General features: G+C 48.3%; 1 protein-coding gene across 1 annotated transcript in view; it reads right to left on the minus strand.

The window, feature by feature from the left end:
• Window positions 1–1,334: 1,334 nt before the first annotated feature.
• The window catches only part of HK1 (hexokinase 1), a 35,147-nt gene continuing 17,636 nt past the window's right edge, over window positions 1,335–18,845 (minus strand). The window contains 14 exon segments of the mRNA XM_005428965.2: window positions 1,335–1,736; window positions 2,422–2,655; window positions 3,312–3,467; window positions 5,199–5,382; window positions 7,581–7,680; window positions 8,400–8,495; window positions 9,345–9,464; window positions 9,565–9,713; window positions 10,634–10,844; window positions 11,753–12,047; window positions 13,655–13,810; window positions 13,979–14,162; window positions 14,245–14,344; window positions 16,080–16,175. Coding sequence (XP_005429022.1) covers window positions 1,592–1,736; window positions 2,422–2,655; window positions 3,312–3,467; window positions 5,199–5,382; window positions 7,581–7,680; window positions 8,400–8,495; window positions 9,345–9,464; window positions 9,565–9,713; window positions 10,634–10,844; window positions 11,753–12,047; window positions 13,655–13,810; window positions 13,979–14,162; window positions 14,245–14,344; window positions 16,080–16,175 — 2,226 coding nt within the window. The 3' untranslated portion in view covers window positions 1,335–1,591.

The raw sequence follows: 18,845 nt of genomic DNA on the forward strand, positions 1-18,845 counted from the left end.
TTCACAAGTATCACGTAACACTAGTACCAGAGCTACTAGTGTGCAAAGTAAAAAGACCCTCTACCTTTGCAAAACCAGTTAGGCATGCAATTTTTCAGGTAGACACACACTTAAAGCTGCAATGACTGTTTGTGACTTACAGGTTACTTTACAACATTCACTCACAGTGCACCATAATGCATATTGAAATGTTATCGATAGGTAGGGCAATCCAAATCTTAGGGAGTGGAACGAGAGCAGAGAAGAGCAGCCTGCAAATTTCCATCTACTTTCTGCAGGAAAAGGCAGCAGGGAAAACCATGCGGACATCTCAAACTCATTTTTGGTAGAAGAGTGGGAATTAAGGACTAACTGTGCGGTCTCCCTCTTTGCAGAAAGTGGCGTGACTTACAAATGTTACTCGACATGTACCTTCCTAACTGCTTCTCAGTTTAAGTGATGGAAATATAATAATGCAAATATAATAATGGCATTGACTGGACAGAGGACACGGTACACCACGTGTAAATGATCTGCTGTTGCCTTCGTCCTTGGAATAAGCTGCACCCAATTTAGGCTTTTTGGGTTGTTTACGCACCCGGGCCCTCAAAGGCAAGATCAAAACACAACCTTCCTCTTCCTTTCTGCACACTAACTCTGGCTGGGTGTCTGTGTTCTGAGTGACTGCTCGACAGCATTACAGATTAAAGCTCTGTGTGGAAGCAAATACCCATTTAAGGCGAGAGACGGAAGCAGGCGCATCCAGGGGACGTGGCTGAGCTGCAGGTTTGGTGGAAGGGCAGCTGCAGTGCCCCGACCTAGACTAACAAGAAGAGACAGAACTATTTTCTGTAAGAACCCTTTGACAGAAGAACACAGAACAGCAGAGTCACCAACCTCTCTTCAGGGATTTCTCGCCGAAACCTGACGGATTTCGCCCAGGAACACAACACTACTCACAGAAGCAATGGGGAATACCAGTGGAACCAGTTCTGTGGGACAAGGGTGTTTACTTTCACCATGACAGGAGGCATCAAGGAAGCGAGTAAGTCGCGGTGTCAAGTCCCACTACAGAGTTACGTGCGTGCACGGTGCTGACACACCAAAATGTTTTCACAACCGCTTGAGACGAAACAACAGCAGGTAGATAATGCAGGAGGGAACTGTTGCTTCCCCTTCACTTAAAAGCATCAACACCCAGGTCTGCTGGTCAGCGTGCTGGCAGTGTGCTTAACAGGGATGCTGCAAAGAACACGTTTGGTACGATGCAACGGGAGCTTTCAATGCACATCACTTGGGGGCAATTTCGTCTCAGACAACAAGTGATTTTTGACAACTGCAGAAATTATAGACTGTTTTTTTTTTTTTCCATGACCTACAGATGGGGAAGGTACCAACAAGGTGAGTAAGAAACATGCAGATTGGGGTCCAGAAACAGGAGATATTATTAAGAGCACACATTCTATCTTGTATCCTATTTTTTTTTTATGTCATTAGTTGTAATTTTTTTCCCCCGATAAAGCAGTGAGTTCTGAGTTTTTTACCAGTTCTGCCTATGCAGTCGCTGCTTTATGAGAAACACAAGACAGAATTGAGGCCAGGGTTGTGGAGTTCAGTTCTGCTCAGCCTCACGAAGCCTGCATCCCACGGCTGTGATGAGCGCTGCCCCTTTCCCGCTGCCGTCCTCCGACAGCAGGAAGGTCACGTCGCAGTTGGGTGCCAGCTCTTTGACTGTTTGGTGCATGATCCTCGAGAAGCTGTGAAAGCAAACAAGGGCAGTGGGTGAGGAAGGTCCTGCAGCAAGTGCAGAGCACTGCCACGGGCACTTGCATCCCCTTTCATCAGGCTAAGAAGTAAAATGTTGGAAACCAGGGTGGATTTGAAGCCTGGGAGCAGTAGGAGTTAAAGGGAAAAAGCACTTCCATCCCAGCCCTGCCTGTCTGTGTGAGGTTAACTGTGATGACTAATCCACAGCAAAGGGAAAAGAACAGATCACATAAGTCCTCTCTTTCCCGCCCATCTCCCTCCATGCACACTAGTTCTCTTCTCCTTCTGCCCCCAGCTCTTTTAGACTCCTGCCCTCACCTGCATTGCTCTGCAGCAGTTCTTCTCTGCTGGACACTGAACAGAGACATCCTCCAAAGAGGCACCAGGCATTTCAGCACTGCTCTGTCATTGCCTGTCCAGAGCCAAGAGATCCTTCCCTTGCTACACAGCTTCCAACTCGGCAAGCTGTGTCCCCTTCAGTTTGTCACCGCCCCAAGAATCTTTCACAAGCCATTCTTGATCCTCTCATTGCCCTTCAGAAAGCCCTGAGCCCCCTGATTAAGACATTTTTCCCCCTGGCTCTTATCCCAGCGAGTGAGAGAGTCCAGTTGGGAGCATGAGGAGGAAGGACGCACACGCAAGGCACAAACAAAAGCTGAGAAGGCAAACACTCACTGTGGGTGGAGTTTGTAGAGAGTTCCATCCACACCAACCGTTATCTCCAGGCGCTCCAACCCTCTGTTCTCCCTAATTTTATCTACAATGGCAGCCATTCCAGCACCACAGAGCTGGGCTGCTCGCCTCGACACCGCCCCGCAGACTGTCTTGACGATGATGCTGTCGTCGCAGGTGCTGTTGAGCCCCAGCTGCTGGAGGATGGTTCTCACCTGCAGCAGGGCTAACCTGTCACTGTGGGAGGAGAACACCACGTTACAGCTTTCCCTCAGCCAAGCCATAAACCCCACAGCACTGATGGTGCACCCACCTCAGGCAGCAGCCTCTCCTGACAGCACAAGTGACCCCAGGGAAGGCAAATTCAGTCACCCCTGCACTGTGCTGCACTGCAAGCAGCAACACAGGCTCCAAGTCCAGCTCTGCACTGCCTCCCCTTCTCTTTTCTTACCATGGGGCATTCCAGGAAAATAATTTTAACCACGGCCTTGGGGTTTTTTCCCCCCGTGAAGCCTCAGAGATTGCTTTAAAATACAGAGTCCAAGCAATAAAAGCACAAAAACACCCAGTAAGCAGTGCTCACTCAGCTACTGCTCATTCAATTCCACAACTGCAGCTAAACACACACAAGGGGCCCAGGAAAATGGCTTGATTTCCAAACAAGGAAATAAAATGATAGCGTGAGGGAATCCTTGACAGCCCTTCCCAGGGTTTAGAGGTGAGCATTGCTAGAAATTCAGTTGATATTGTAAAGAATCCTCCTGCACACACACAGACTGAAACCCAAATTCTCTCCAGAGAAGCAAGCAACGCTCTCCAGCTGTCCCTCCCATCCAGCAGTGTCACCAGATGAACACTACTACACTATTTCACCTCCCCTGCAGTGCTCTTACCTCTCAATCTGAGAAAGGAACTTGGTTTCAAAGATGTGCCTGGTCTTCAGTGTCTCTGAAATCTGGCCTCGGAACAGGAAACCCCGTTTGGTGAAGTCGATCAAAATATTGCGAACTATTTCCCCCAGGTACATCCCACTGATCATTTTCTCATACCTGCAAGGAAAGATAATTCAGAGGGAGCCTGTCCACGTGTGCAAAGGCAGCATCATTATCAGCCAGGTGCACAGAGCCAAGCAGGTGCCAGGGCCAAGCATCACTCCTGGGACATTCCTTATCCTGTCTGCAGGTGGAAGATATTTCCCCTCTCTAGCCTGAGGCAAGACTGCAAGTGGGAAACTTGGGTCCTGTGTGCAGAGTTGGGGGCTGAGAGGGGTTCAAGACAGCTTGGCTCCTCCCTGGAGTTTTGGGACAACTGGTTGCCTACTGGAAACCAGGTGCTCGAATTAATTGAAGAGCAAAACCAACCCTGGACCACCAATTTGCCAACTTGCAGGTCAGTGGTCCTGTGAACAGGCTGGACATGGTTTTCCCCATCCTTTATCTTGCACAGGGTTGGTTTTGAAGCACAGGACTCCCTTAAAAACACTGCATTTGCAGTGACTGGACCTTGTGGTTTCCCTGCAATTTTGCTGCATGGAGCCACTGAGCTTTTTCTGTTTGGAAAAAGAAACAGAAAAAGCTGTGTTTTGCTCTCCCTCCCCTCCTGGTTTGAATGGAGCATTTTGGGGTCTGTAAGTTGTGTCCTTACCAACAAGAACTGAACAGCCCAATTTCCTGAGAAGGGCATTCAGTGATGCATCCTTTATTTCACCTCCTGAAGCTCCACAGCAGGGTTTGTGCCCTGGCCTGAGCAGAGCCCAGCACACCATCCTGCTGGAAGCAGGCCACACAGTCCATTTAATACCCTGAGCTCTCCCAAGCTTGTACCCAGCAAGTGTCCTCCCTCCTGAGTGCCTGACTATCTCTGGAATAAATTATTCCCCTGGCAGTCTCCACTGCTGCCTTTGGCTGCTTACTCCATGCCAGCTCTGCTGCTGCATCAGGCTCGCTCCACGTCTGCCCCTCTGGGTCTGTTTGAGCCTCAGCTTCTAAAGAGCTTCCCGTGGGACTTGCCAGCTTGTCTGTACTCCTCAGGTTTTTGTGGGCAGACTTATTCTAGTCACAAAATCTTTTTAAAAGCTCCTGGCATCAAAGCACTGCTGCAAAGAAATGATGAAAGTTTGTAGTCCGAGCAAGCAACAGTCTCAGCCCAGTTTTATTAGTGCTGGGTACGGGGTACACCTCCTTGTCAAGTTTTTCTTGAAGGGGACAGGGAAGCACTTGCCCAAACAAAAGCTGAGCCCCAAAAAGGGGACCAAACTCCAGAAGCAAGAAAGGCAGGCCCTCTAACGTGACCTATCCCATCCAGAAAATTGCCTGAAACAAGAGCTGCCTGCAACTGCTTGAGAGCTCCTGACTGCTTCCCAGTGAGCAGCTCCAAGCTTTAACCACGCCAGCTGGTGTGAGTTCAGGACTGCCACAGGCACAGCCCTCTACAAAGAGAGTTCAGCTAAAAGAGACTAACCTGAGACACAGAGTAAAAGAATGACTAGCCATCTTATCCCCCTCCATGCAGCACAGGATGAGAAAAAGGGTCTCATCGTAATTTCAAGACTTTTGAAGTCCTCACCAAAAGCCCTGCTGTGGAGTCCCAGGCAGCAAATAAGTCACAAAAAAGCATTGTCCAGGAAAAGCACAGAAAGGGGAGATCCCATGGGATAGCAGGACTGCAGTCATTTTCCACTCTCAACCTCTCCTTTCTCAGCTGGGAGAAACCCAGTTCTGTCTCAAAAGCACTTAAGGCAGCCTGGCTGACAGGCCCAGCACCCATTTGTGCTGCAGTACCTCTGCTTGCCAGCATTCAGGGAGAAGTCATCGACTGCTTTGTCATATATTGTCCTGATGTCATCCAGGCAGCCGTTGTCCCCAAAGGCTCCCCACTCCGTGTTCACACACATCCTGCCCTGCTCACCATCCACCATCTCTATGTTCCTCATCTCCTCCATGTAACAGGCATTGCTGCCCGTTCCTGAAACAAACAAACACTCAGGTTATCTTGGGTTGGAACAAAAAAACACTAAAGCCACACCTGACAAACCTGCTGGGGGATGTTGAATGTGGGGGTTTTTTTCTGAAAGGAGTAGTTGACTCATCATTTGAAACATCACAAAAAAAACCCAAACCCTGACTCTTCAGCAGCCCTAAACTGAAGGAGAACATGACTCCTGTGGTGAATTGCTCAGGGAGGCTCAGAGAGGAAGCTCACCCAGGCCAGCTGGGCTGGGGGTCCCACACTGCAGGGAGGAAGAGCAGGGCAGCACTTTCAGCACACAAAACCTCACATGCTTCTGAGCCCAACACTACAGGAAGCAGACAGCTGGATTTTGCAATTGGGAACACCTTCCACAAAGCCCAAACATCCACAGAATTCAGGGGAAAATATACTGAACTGGAAACCTCAGCAAGTTCTGAGGCAGCAGGGGTTTTACCAGCTGATTGCTTGGGGGGTTTTCTGATTTTAATTGCTCATGTTCTCCAGCAGGAAGGTTACTTCCATGTTGAGATGAGGCCATATCTGATATTTTTTCAAAGAGGATCCTAAGGAGTGTGGCAAAGTGCTCCATGTACACAGACGTCTTTAGGGAGGAAAGCTTTATTAGCAAAGAGCGGCAGCTTTAGCTGCTACCAGGGCAAAAGTTCTCTTGAAGTTACTTAAACTCTCATTAAATCCTGCATCCCAGATGATATAGCAGTTGCTACAGCACGTCTGTTTTCTTTTGCCATGTTTTTAGGGAATTACATCAATACAGTCTGAGCTAAAATAGATCCTCCCACAGCACTCCCCTGCTGCAGGAGAGCCGAGCCCCAGCCCAGGGTTTGGCAGGGGAAATGTCTGGGTGTGCAGGCTGAGAGCCAGGTCTGCAGGAGCAAACCAGACCAAACCCAACTGCAGATTGCCACCAGTGGCCAGGCTCCCTCAGGTGCTGCCAGCCAGGCAGGGCAGAGGAGCTGTCAGAGCCTGGGGCTCTCATTCCCCTTATCCCAGCGGTGCCCAGGCCCCCTCTGGCACCCTGCTCTGCCCACAGACACGCTGGCTGCACAGCAGCCCTGGCAGGGCTGCAGTGGACAGTCCCCAGGGGGTGTGTGAGCACCCCAAGGACACGCTGTCCTTCCTGCAGGGAGCTCTGGCTCCTGCAAACAGCCACCATGGAGCTGCTCAGGCACGGCTTCCTACCCACACTGCACCCTGCTGACTCATCCTGGATGCCTTCCAGCTGTCTGCAGGAGACATTGGCGGGGTTTTATTTTCCTACAAGCCACCTCCCAACTGAGAGCACTCCTAAAGCTTGCAGGTGCCTTGTCCCCTTCCTTCCCATGGAACACTCATTCCTCTGGAGAGCTCTGGGAATTCAAACTGCCCTGTGACTCAGGCTGCCCAAGCATTTGCAAAGGCAGCAGCCAGTGGAATTCCTTCAGCTGTGTCACTGCTGGGAGGGGAGCTGTGTGTCACTGTGCTCAGGCTGTCACAGCTCTCCAGCACATGCCATCTGGGAATTGTGGCTGCACTCTGCAGCTTTATTCTGAGAGACCACTTGTCGCCCTGATTTTTTAAGATTTCTAAGCTTTCTGATGTTTATATTCTTGTAACAAATTTTTTCACATACTTTTTTGTAAATGACTTATAGCTTTGCATTCTTTTATAGAAGAGAAAAAATTTGATGGACTGTTGGTTTGTCCAGTGTCATTGGAGAGGTGGCACTTTCACCCTCCAATCCACTGTCACTTTTGAAAATCTATAAATGTTAGAGTCAGAAAATAAACTTCCCTTTTCCACCTTGAAAACAGCAGTGTGAACATGTCGTGCTGTTTCATATCCTAAATTGACAAGCACTGGCTTGAGGAAAGCTGTGGCCCACCAGAACACTCAGCAGGGACACTCTGACAGGCTAAACTAACAGGAGTTGCTGAGGCTGCCTGAGCCCACATCTGCTCTCCTCCCAAGCAGCACTGTGCCTTTATCAGATAAAACAGGCAGGATTTATTGTGCATCACAGCCTCTGCTCGTCTTGACTGACTGTGGACAGAAATTAGCTGGCTGTTGAATTTTGCTCTCTTTTACTCCTAGAAATCCTAGCTTTATTTTCAGCTAACCACAGGGATGCCTCCATGAGAACACAGACAGATGTGTGGATGTGTTGTTTAATAAAAACCAGCTCTAACACGTACCTACAATGAGCCCAATTTCACAGTTTGGATCTTCATAAGCACAAGTCATCATTGTGCCCACTGTGTCATTCACCACAGCCACCACATCCAAGTCAAATTCCTTTGGGAGAGAGAAAATAGCAGTGAGAAAATAGCAGTGAGTCCCTCCCACCAAAGGGGATGATGTAGAAACACACTGGAAACAACTGAAATCACCAGCCTCATTTCACACATGCAAAAACAGGAACCTAATCTACCAGCAGGCAGCTAAGGTACGTGCTCTACCTGTGAGAGACTGTCTTCAGAATGAAATTTATCCCTGGCTTAAGTATGTTTAAGCACACATCTTTTACATAGGCACATGGTATGAACATTCAGCATCGCAGCAGTTGTGTAGCAACTCCAGTAACAAAGCTTTTAAGATTTCCTTTTCATTGGTGGATAAAATCTGTACAAAATTAACACCTTTCTCAGGCTGTTTTTCTTCCCTTCCTAGAAAGTTTTGGCTAAAGTGGTTGAGGCTTTTTCAAGATCAAGAAGAGGAGGAGAAAACTCTCCTTTAGGGTGCACCAAGGTTCATTCCCACAGTCACCATTTCAAAAACTCCTGCTTTCTCCACGCATGCGGAAATTGCTACAGAGGTTGAAAGAAGCCTTGAAAGTTCTGGCAAATGTGGAAAGTCAGAAGCCTCTGGGGAAAAACAGTCTTCTGTGCAAGACAGGAGGCACAGCCTCTGTCTACAAGGCACACAGATCCTGTGAGAGGCAGCCAGCCTGACCCACAAGGTCTGTCAAGTCTGGAGAGGAGCAGAATGAGGGAAAAAAAAGAAAGAAAAATCACCTCTCTTCTTTTAATTCCTTCTCTAAGTAAATATACCACATCTTCTCCCTCACAGTCTGTAGCTTTGAAGCCTTTTGTCCAATTCAGAAGGATACCCTATAAAGCAAGAAAAGAGGTTATCAAGTTGTTAGGACTCAGATGTTATTCTGTACACTTAGCATCTCAAATACCCAAACTCTTCTGTAAAACATCACTTTAGTGTGATGTTTTATATTAGAGTTTCTGTGAAAAGGAATATCTCCTCAGTATGTTGAATTTGCATCTAAAACAACTAATTGTGATTGGGCTCTACATTTCCAGAGCAATGCAACAAATGAAAAAAAAAAAAAGGTGGCAGGAAGAACAAACTCAAAAACCCCCAAAAAAGTATTATAGAAAATATGCCTTTCTTAAAAGAAACCCCAGCTAAGTACACAGGAAACTATTAACAGCTACAGAGGTTAGTCTAAGGATATGGCAGTGAAGAAACTGAACACATAAATGCAAAGAACACAAATCCATTTGCCAGGGATGTGCTGCAGGCCACGCTGTCACCCTTAGGGTGACACAGCCCACAGACTCTGGTGCAACCACTCCATCCAGTGAGACAAGATCATCTGGGAATAGGCACTGGCAGCAGGGATGGACTTTTGCTTACTGCTCGCAGAACCAGGGAAGTGTCACAGACCAGCAGGTTTACACAGTTGGAAAAAACAGAATGCCTTAAAAAAGGGCTATGACCACCATGGAAAATTTAAATGCTCTTATCTGTCACAGCCATGGGCAGCATTTGCATTACCACCCTTAAAGGAACTATTTATAGGAGCAGCTATACTGATCAGGGTCAGCACAGGAACCTTCCCCTCGTGTGACCTTCCTGTAAGTGTCACGTGGATGGCACGAAGGCAGAGAAACCAGGTCTGGCACAAGAACAGAAGCAGATTGAAAAGATACTAAGGAACTTACAGCATCCAGACTGGTCTGCTTGCAAGGGAAGGAAAAGGTGAAGCCAAGAGGAAGACGTGCTCCTTTTATCCCCATATAATCCAGGAAGTCAGAAATGCAGGTAACGATGTGATCAAACAGCTTTGAAGAGAAAAGTCATAATATTTGAAGTTGTACATGTTATGTGCTCTTAAGGAGTTACTTAAAAAGCAGCAGTGCAGCCAAAGAGAAACACAAATACCTCTTCTCCTGTTCCCTGCATCACCTCTATGGGAATGGCATAGATCTTGTTGTGCATCTCCACTGTTCTCCTTTTACCACTGCGGATTTTCACCAGCAAAACTCTAAAGTTTGTCCCTCCAAGGTCAAGTGCCAGAAAGTCTCCATTCTCTGTAAAAGAATATGTGTGTATATTTGAAGAACATAAGTAAAATCTGAAGAAATGCTTCTTTTAAAGTATTTTGATAGAAAATCTCCTAAAAACTCAGTTGGGAAGATCTTCATCAAAGGAGGCCTTCAGATGCTGCTCTGATTATTTTGTTTTCCTTTAAATCAATAAGGGGAAAAGGACCCACACAATTGTTCCTGGAGAGAGAGCTGAAATTTGGCCAGCCACCCTGAAATGCAAAGTACCCAAGGAATGGGTACTTTGGGTTTGGGTCATATGGGTTTGGGTTTATGATCCCAGTGTGACGGCATTCACAGGGGTTTTTGGATTGAGGGAAGAGACGAGGATCTGACTCCATGTTCCAGAAGGCTTGATTTATTATTTTATGATATATATTACATTAAAACTATACTAAAAGAGTAGAAGAAAGGATTCCATCAGAAGGCTAGCTAAGAATAGAATAGGAAGGAATGATAACAAAGGTTTGTGGCTTGGCTCTCTGTCCAAGCCAGCTGGGCTGTGATTGGCCATTAATTAAAACATCCAACGTGGCCCAATCACAGATGCACCTGTTGCATTCCACAGCAGCAGATAACCATTGTTTACATTTTGTTCCTGAGGCCTCTCAGCTTCTCAGGAGGAAAAATCCTAAGGAAAGGGTTTTCCATAAAAGATGTCTGCAGCATCCCAGCTGTGGTTTTCCCCCTCAAGCTGTGACTTTGCTTGCACTCTGAGGCAAGGACACAGGATCAGACTGCCAGCAACCAGCACAGGGGCCAGTACTGAGATCTCTTCCTTTGCACAGCTCAGGCTCCTCTTTGGTTGCACCAGATCTGCTCAGCTTTGCCAAACCCCACCCTGGGAGCCAGTTTTGGGGCTGTAACCAAGCCAGCATCCCCACTGCAGCGAGGGAACGCTCTACCTGTCCCATCCGGCGTGCTGCGCACGAAGGTGGGCAGCATCTTCACTTTAGCGGTGTCGTGAGTCTTCTTCTGCAGCCCCGCCTCCATCTCCGCCCTCATCCTCTTCTTCACCTGCAGCAGCTGCTCGTGGGTGAGCTTGAACTCGGCCAGGGTCTCGTCGATGAGGCGGGGCTGGTCGGGCCGCCCGGCAGCACCTGTGGGGAGGGGAGGCTGCAAGGCCGGCCTCTGCACTGCCCAGGCCCTAAATCTGTGCTGCATCCCCCCAAGAATGTGCGCCGCATACCCCTCAGAATGTGCGCTGCATCCACCCCAAAATGTCCTACCTGGGTGATGTCCTGGGCTGCGGTGCCACCCCTCAAAATCATCACTGATCTTCCCACCAAAATCTGTGCTCCATCCTCCCCAGAGTCTGTGCTGCATCCACCCCAGAATCTGCACTGCATATCCCCCAGATTCTGCACTGCCCCTTCCCTGCAAAACCTACACCAGAGCCCACCTGGGTGCTGTCCTGGGACCACAGGCAAACCAGAGCCTACCTGGGTGATGTCCTGGGACCACAGGCAAACCAGAGCCTACCTGGGTGATGTCCTGGGACCACAGGCAAACCAGAGCCTACCTGGGTGATGTCCTGGGACCACAGGCAAACCAGAGCCTACCTGGGTGATGTCCTGGGACCACAGGCAAACCAGAGCCTACCTGGGTGATGTCCTGGGACCACAGGCAAACCAGAGCCTACCTGGGTGATGTCCTGGGACCACAGGCAAACCAGAGCCTACCTGGGTGATGTCCTGGGACCACAGGCAAACCAGAGCCTACCTGGGTGATGTCCTGGGACCACAGGCAAACCAGAGCCTACCTGGGTGATGTCCTGGGACCACAGGCAAACCAGAGCCTACCTGGGTGATGTCCTGGGACCACAGGCAAACCAGAGCCTACCTGGGTGATGTCCTGGGACCACAGGCAAACCAGAGCCTGCCTGGGTGATGTCCTGGGACAAGAGGCAAACCAGAGCCTGCCTGGGCAATGTCCTGGGACCACAGGCAAACCAGAGCCTGCCTGGGTGATGTCCTGGGACCACAGGCAAACCAGAGCCTGCCTGGGTGATGCCCTGGGACAACCCCTTTGCAAAGCAGAGCCCGTGGCAGTAGAAGTGCCAGTGGCAGGAGCAGGGGCACTCACTGTGGGTGCATCTTGTAGAGAGAACCATCCACGCCCACGGTGGTGCGCAGGCGGCCCACGCCCTTGTTGTCCCTCAGCTGGTTGAGGATGGCACCCAGCGTGGAGGCCACCAGGTTGGCGGAGCGGAAGGACACGATGGTGCAGACGTGCTGCACAGCGATGCAGTCCTCATGGGACGGCTCCACCCCCAGCCTGGTCAGGATCTCTTTGGCTTTGTTCAGACCTTCTTTGCTCCTGCAAAGCAAACGGGGACTCCTCAGTGGGCACAGGACTGAGGAACATCCAAACATGGGGGTCCCTGCCTGCCTGGGGTTTGAGAAAGTTAGGAAGAATATTTCTTAGAAATCTGGCCTAGAACGCTCCACGAGGCTTGAAATAAAACACTCTGAACATACATTCATTCATAGATGGAAAAGCTTTCCATTAAAGCTGATTCCATTAAAGCATATTTCCACTAAAGCCTGTTTCCTGATGCAAACATGCCACCTACAAACAATGCAGGTACCAGGTACCACATGCCACCTACAAACAATGCAATTCCAGGTACCACAGCAGCCACACCATGGGGAGGACCTGGAGGAACTGAAATGTTTATTCATTACAGTGATGCTTTAAACTGCAAATGGCTTCTCTCAAGCATGAAGCACCAGCCCCACAGTTCAGCACAGGCCTGGCACACACCTAATCCCATACTAATTCCCTTGCATGTCTTGATAAATTAGGCCCAGTGTGAAAGACAAAACCCTGAGCAAAGGTTGCCCAAGCAATTTCATCCTAACAGGTCTCTTTTCAGGCTTTTACAACCCCACTGAATCTCTGCCTCTTGCATTTTTTTTCCTTCTCATTAGCATCCAGCCTGAGAGCAAATCTGGCCAAACTTCTCCTTGTCCAGCTCAGCCATTTCCCAGACAAAAATACAACGGGTATATATCTTGTCATCCCTAAGCACACTCCATACATCTTTTTAAGGACTCTTGCATCTTGCTAGCACCAGCTAGAAATTTGGAGCTGCACAGGCATGTGCCCCCTACTTATAACCAAACTGCCTCTTCAGGAAGTAAGGTGGGATTTCAGGGCAAATTTTTGCTCTTAATAACTGAATTTCTCAATAATTGCATTTTTCTCACTGCTGTTCAACATTACCTTGGTCCACAGCACAGACCTCTGTGGTTAAAACAAATGAAAAGCTAAAATTTAATGAAAAGCTGTTCTGACAACATGGTCTGCAGGGAGAGGAGTAAACTGTGGCAGGAGGAACAGGCATTATAGAAGTTACTGGCTGTTCTCTTGGAGTCGTACTTGTAATTTCAAAAAGAAAATCCAGCCCAATGACTATGGTACAAACTATCCCAGTGACGTGAATTTTAAAAACACAGCAGGGAAGAGCCTGTGAGTACTGACCAAAGGGGTGATGACACTCTAAGAAACCAACTGGCACATAGCTCAGAGGTCACTGTGCAGCACCCGGCCCTGCCTACGAGACTGAATGCTCTGCCTTGTCACACTTGTTTTCCTTCTGCCCAGCAATCCCAGGGATACAACAAGGAGCAGCACAAGCATTTGCTAGGAGGCACTAAGCCAACTCACTCCCATGTTGAGCTGGCAGGGCAGCAGCTCTGTGAGCAGTGAGAGAGGTACTGAAAGCTGCATGGACTGGCAGACTTTAGAGTTCCTCCCAACACAAAGAAGGGAGAAATCTGTGGGGAGAGCACAGATTGTCTGCTAGGGGAATGGCAGACACCCCCAATGCAGCACACTTGCCCACAAAGCAAAAAGAGCAGGAAAATTAACATTCAGAGTCACTGTGAAGCCCAAGGAGTGAAAAGGGATACATTACTCACTTTTCAATGGCAGAAACATGCTTTGTCTCAAACTTCCCTTTGGTGAGAAGCTCAGGGGTGATTCTCCCCTCAAAGAGCAGCCCCTCCTTGGCCATCTTCACCAGGATGAGCCTTACCAGCTCCCCCATGTACAGCCCACTGACCATCTTCTCAAACCTGCAGGAGAGGACAGCAGTCACCCACGAATCCATGGGCAACACCGGGAAGCAGAGCCCAGCCAGAGGTTTGCCTCACCACAGGCAAAGCTTTACTGAGCTGCAGAATTGTTAACACAAGAGGGAAATGGGGCACAGAACAGAAAACAAATGTCCACAAATGACTCACAGCTGCTTGCCAGGATTAAGGGATCCGCGGTCAATCTCCCGATCGAACTCGGTCCTGATGTCCTCCAGCGAGCCGTCGTCCCCGAAGGCGCCCCACTCGGTGTTAATGCACATCCTGCCCTCATCCCCCTCCACCAGGTCGATGTGCCTCATCTCCTCCATGTAGCAGGCGTTGGTGCCCGTGCCTGGGGGGGAAGGAGAGCAGGAGGTGCTGAGCAGGCAGTGCAGGCAGAGGCAGAGCAGCCCCGCGCCCGCCCCGAGCGTTACCGATGATGAGGCCGACTTCGCAGCGCTGGTCGTCAAAGCCACAGGTCATCATGGTGCCCACGGTGTCGTTCACCACAGCCATGATGTCTGCATCGTAGTCCTGGGGAGCAACAGGGGGACGGGGATTTTGGAAGGAGTTTTCAATGAGTTACAGACAGGACCTCTGAGTTGGTTTTGATGATGTGGTTTATTTTTTTATCTTCTACGTAGGTAGGAAGGGTAAGTTTGGCTCACATATTTACTGTATGGTTCAGAAGGTCACAAAACTCCTAGTTACAAGACCTTTTAAGGATTTATTGACTAATAAAGCACTATATATGTTTCTGACTCAATCCTTAAATATTTCATCTTATGGACTCATGCTACAGTGTAAGCCTTCTTAGTCAATCATATTATAACACACAAACCTACAGTATTGCATTCTAAACTTCTTGTTTACCCTTGTAGCTACTTTTATTTTTATATCTTAAACTCTAAAACTCTAAACTTTCCCCCACTTAGCCCAAGGTGCTTCTGCTTCAAACTATAAATCCACATTCTTGCTTGTAGCACCTTAGTTTGGGAGCCTTTCCCAAGGTCTCAGATCAAATCCTGTGTTTAATTCTAAACTTTGGCTGACAGGCCCAAAGTTCCGAGAATTCCCTACATTTCAAATTCCAACAGCTTGGGCCACAGGGCTGCTCTGGAAAATGCTGCTCCTGTTCCTCACCAGTTTGCTTTCAGCAAAGAGTCTCACAAGGAACAGGAGACAAATAATCTGTCTGAATACCACAGCTCATCTTTTAAAATATTCCCTGTTCTGTCTGCCAGTTCCCCATCCCACGTACCCAAGAAGGCAGCGAGAGCAGACTAATGCAAGCAATAAAACAGCACCAGGATCACTCTAGAGAGCACAGGCCTGCTCTCACACAGGCAGGAAAGAAAAGGCCCATACACGAGGGAGAAGGAGCTTTGCACTGAAACATCATGGAATGATCTGAAGCAGTTGCTTGAGGCATCAATCTAGAAAATATTTCCTATAGATTCACTTAAATCATCAATGTGTTTTATTTCAAGTGAAGATTTTAATACGAAAATAATGTAATTAAATAAATTACATGCAGCCATTCCTTTCCAGTGTGTGAGATCCTGCCAAGTCTAATGATAGTAACTGACTTCAGTAATGTTGTTTGGTGAGGGCAAAATTCAGGTTTGCTTGAGTCCACAACTGCCCAAAGAAAGCAAATACTTCACAGTTTCCAATGAATTTTTGCATGCTGAGTAATCAACATATGACCTGGCTGCGAGCATTATGCAAACCCAAATTCATTCCCTCTCACGCTCAGTGCCTTTTTATTTGTTTAAATCAGCAACCTGATCACCTTGACTCTCTATAAAGTCAACACAGAAAAACTGCAGGGAGGAAGAGCTTGCTGAGCCTGAAATCCCCTTCTCCTCTGCTCAGCTCCTCTCCTGCTCCCACGCACAGCAGGTGCACAGCTCAGCTGAGTCCAGTCCACGACAAACAAGTTTCTCAGGAATGGGACGTGTAGGTATCACTGAAAAGCCACAGCACTGCCACACAGCGCTTCTTCAGTTTTGGCAGAGTGATAAAATCACTGAAGGCTGCCAGCAAAAAACCACGACACAGCAACTCAGCTCTGTGCTGTGAGGAAAATCACAGCTTCCACACGGCAACTCTGGCGCCGCCTCGTTTTTCCAGCAAACCCACGCATTTTCATGCAAGGAAGCAGAGCTCCACCACCACTCACACCACCTGCTCAAGTGAGTGACATGAAGAGTGGTCCCTGACAAAGCTGAGGTACAGCTAAAAGAGAAAAAGAAGTGCAATTTACCCCACGTTTCTTGATGGCCTTGTTGAGCAGCCTCACGACGTCTGCTCCCTCCACTCCGCTCGCTTTGAAGCGCTTCGTCCAGGTTATCAGAAAACCCTGACAAAACAACACAGCAACATTCAACATAAGACACACACTGATTTTTTCCTTTTTCCTTAAAAACAAGATTTGATACCTCAAATTACTCTTCAGGTCTCTTTTCTCACATGACCTCTGTGACTGTGTTCACAGGGGTCTGGGGATGAGGGAAGAGACGAGGATCTGACTCCATGTGTCAGAAGGCTTGATTTATTATTTTATTATATATATTATATTAAAACTATACTAAAAGAATAGAAGAAAAGGTTTCATCAGAAGGCTAGCTAAGAATAGAAAAGGAATGGAATCATAACAAAAGCTTGTGGCTCGGACAGAGTCTGAGCCAGCTGACTGTGATTGGCCATAAATTAGAAACAACCACATGAGACCAATCACAGATGCACCTGTTGCATCCCACAGCAGCAGATAATCATTGTTTACATTTTGTTCCTGAGGCCTCTCAGCTTCTCAGGAGGAAAAATCCTAAGGAAAGGATTTTTCATAAAAGATGTCTGTGACAGACCTCTAACAACCCAGCCTGAGACAACTGGTGGTCTTAGAGCCTAATTCAGTGAGATGAAAGATGGAAAATTCTTTTCCCCTCCCTTACTAGAAAATGGTGTGTTTGCATTTTGAATTTTCAGCCTACTCTTCTCCCTGCTACTCCTCGACAGTTTTTCTTGGAAAACCATTTAATCCTTTTGGGCCATGGAAATAGACTGCTTTCAGAAAAAGCTGACTGTACAGGACTGACTCCAGAGCAGGGATATGATGTTGGCATGTCCAGGATTCAGCTGCAGTGGGGATCAGGCTGCTGCACATTCACTGCCTGGAGTCCCATCTGTCTGGGCTTGTTTAACTGTGGGATCGTGTTTATGGGTTGAGGCAAATGAAAACACTGGAGATGTAACAGTGCATGTCCCTACTTTACAGCACAGATCAAAAAGGAAATCCTGATATTGAATTCCTTGTCTGCAAACCATCATGAAGAGCGTGAAAATCCCCCAAGGTAATGACTACACTGATTTTTTGTCATTTGCATAATTCCTGGCTGAATCAGAGCATTCAGTGTACAGGTAAATAATAATAAAAGAAAGAAAATAGTATTGACAGTAATCAACTGACAGACAACTCAAACCAGCTCAGCTTTCCATACCCACCACAATATTCACATCTGTCACAACAGGAATTCAAGAAGCGAAAAACCAGAAAAGCTGAAGCCTGTAGGCACAAGCAGCCATTGCCCAAGTGTATGTTTGCCCATATCTCAGCTTGAAAATCAAATTATCAAATTTTCTCTCCAAACTGAGACAGCTACAGGGAACAAAAGGTCAGGGCAGTTCTTTCCAGACCAGGAGACACTCTCCTACCCCTTGACCACAAACTCAGTTTGTGCAAGTTTTGCCAATGTGCTGCCCTGGTGGTCACCATTTAGAAACCCAGCAAAGCCCCGTGCTGCTGTGCAGGGAAACTGTGAGCAAAGCTGTCACAGCTTTCATGGGCAAAAAGGACACCTTGTTTCACAAAACTTTTACAAGAAACTGGTCAAACCACACTGGCAAAGAGCAGCTCCTCTCAGCGTGACTGGCCACTGTGCTGGAAGGAATTTCTCCTTCACCAGCAAAACCTTGGCAGCAGAAAGGAGCCCTTGGAATGCAGCAGGGTTGAGTGGGGCCCAACCATGCAGTGCCCATCTTATCACCCTTGGAGCAAACAGGGACCACCTTGCCTCCTTCTGCTCACCAAGCACAAGAACCCAGGCAAGCACAGCCTCACAGAAGCAGCAATCCAAGAACAAACCTGGCCCACAGAATAAACATATTTTTCAAACACTCAAAACCCATCAGCAAAACTGTCAGTAATTTTTTTGTTGTCGGCTTTTCTCTTCAAGAGACACCCTCCCTTGTCTCATTACTACCCCACTCCACTCTGCCACTGCTCAGGTGTCCCCATGGCACCCCACGTGCTGCCTGCCCCTGCCCCACACAGGCAGGACTCCATCCCAGCTGGCTGGAGCAAACCAGCCCACAAACAAGCACCTTTCATCATGTAGCTAAGCAAACCTTCCCAAGGGCAACTCAACCTCACAACCACAACCCCCAGCACGGCTCTGCTGTGGTCAGGAGCCCGAGCCTCACCATGCACCACAGCCAGGTGGGAGAGCTGCCCCAAGAGCAACTCATCTCTTCTGATCTGATGCAGGTAAAGGCAGCTGTCTGCTCTGAACTGCTTTCAGACCCTGAGTTAGTCAGCACCCCTGGGTTCAGCTCTCAGCACTGCCCAAGAAGTATGAAATGTAATGAAAATCATGCCTCACCTGGCCCTCCTCAGCACCAGCATCTGAGGAGGGGCTGTTGCACCAGGCTAACCTAGAGACCTGCAAGCTGGAAAAGCAGGTCATGCTTTATCAGGGCAACCTCTGTGTGTTTTGTGCAGATTTAAATTTCCTGCACTCTTTGCTACACCGTTGCCATGGCAACGCTGTACCGAGAACCTGCTGAGTCATTTGTGGTACAAGGAGCAAAAGGAGGAAAACACCACAGCATCCTTGCCATTGCAATCTCACCGGTCAGAGCACAGGGTGCTTATCCCCATCCTTGCCATGGGAATCTCACCAGTCTGGGCACAGGGTGGTTATCCCCATCCTTGCCATGGGAATCTCACCAGTCAGAGCACAGGGTGGTTATC

The sequence above is a fragment of the Geospiza fortis genome, unplaced genomic scaffold, assembly GCF_000277835.1.
Source record: "Geospiza fortis unplaced genomic scaffold, GeoFor_1.0 scaffold637, whole genome shotgun sequence".
Taxonomy (NCBI): Eukaryota; Metazoa; Chordata; class Aves; order Passeriformes; family Thraupidae; genus Geospiza; species Geospiza fortis.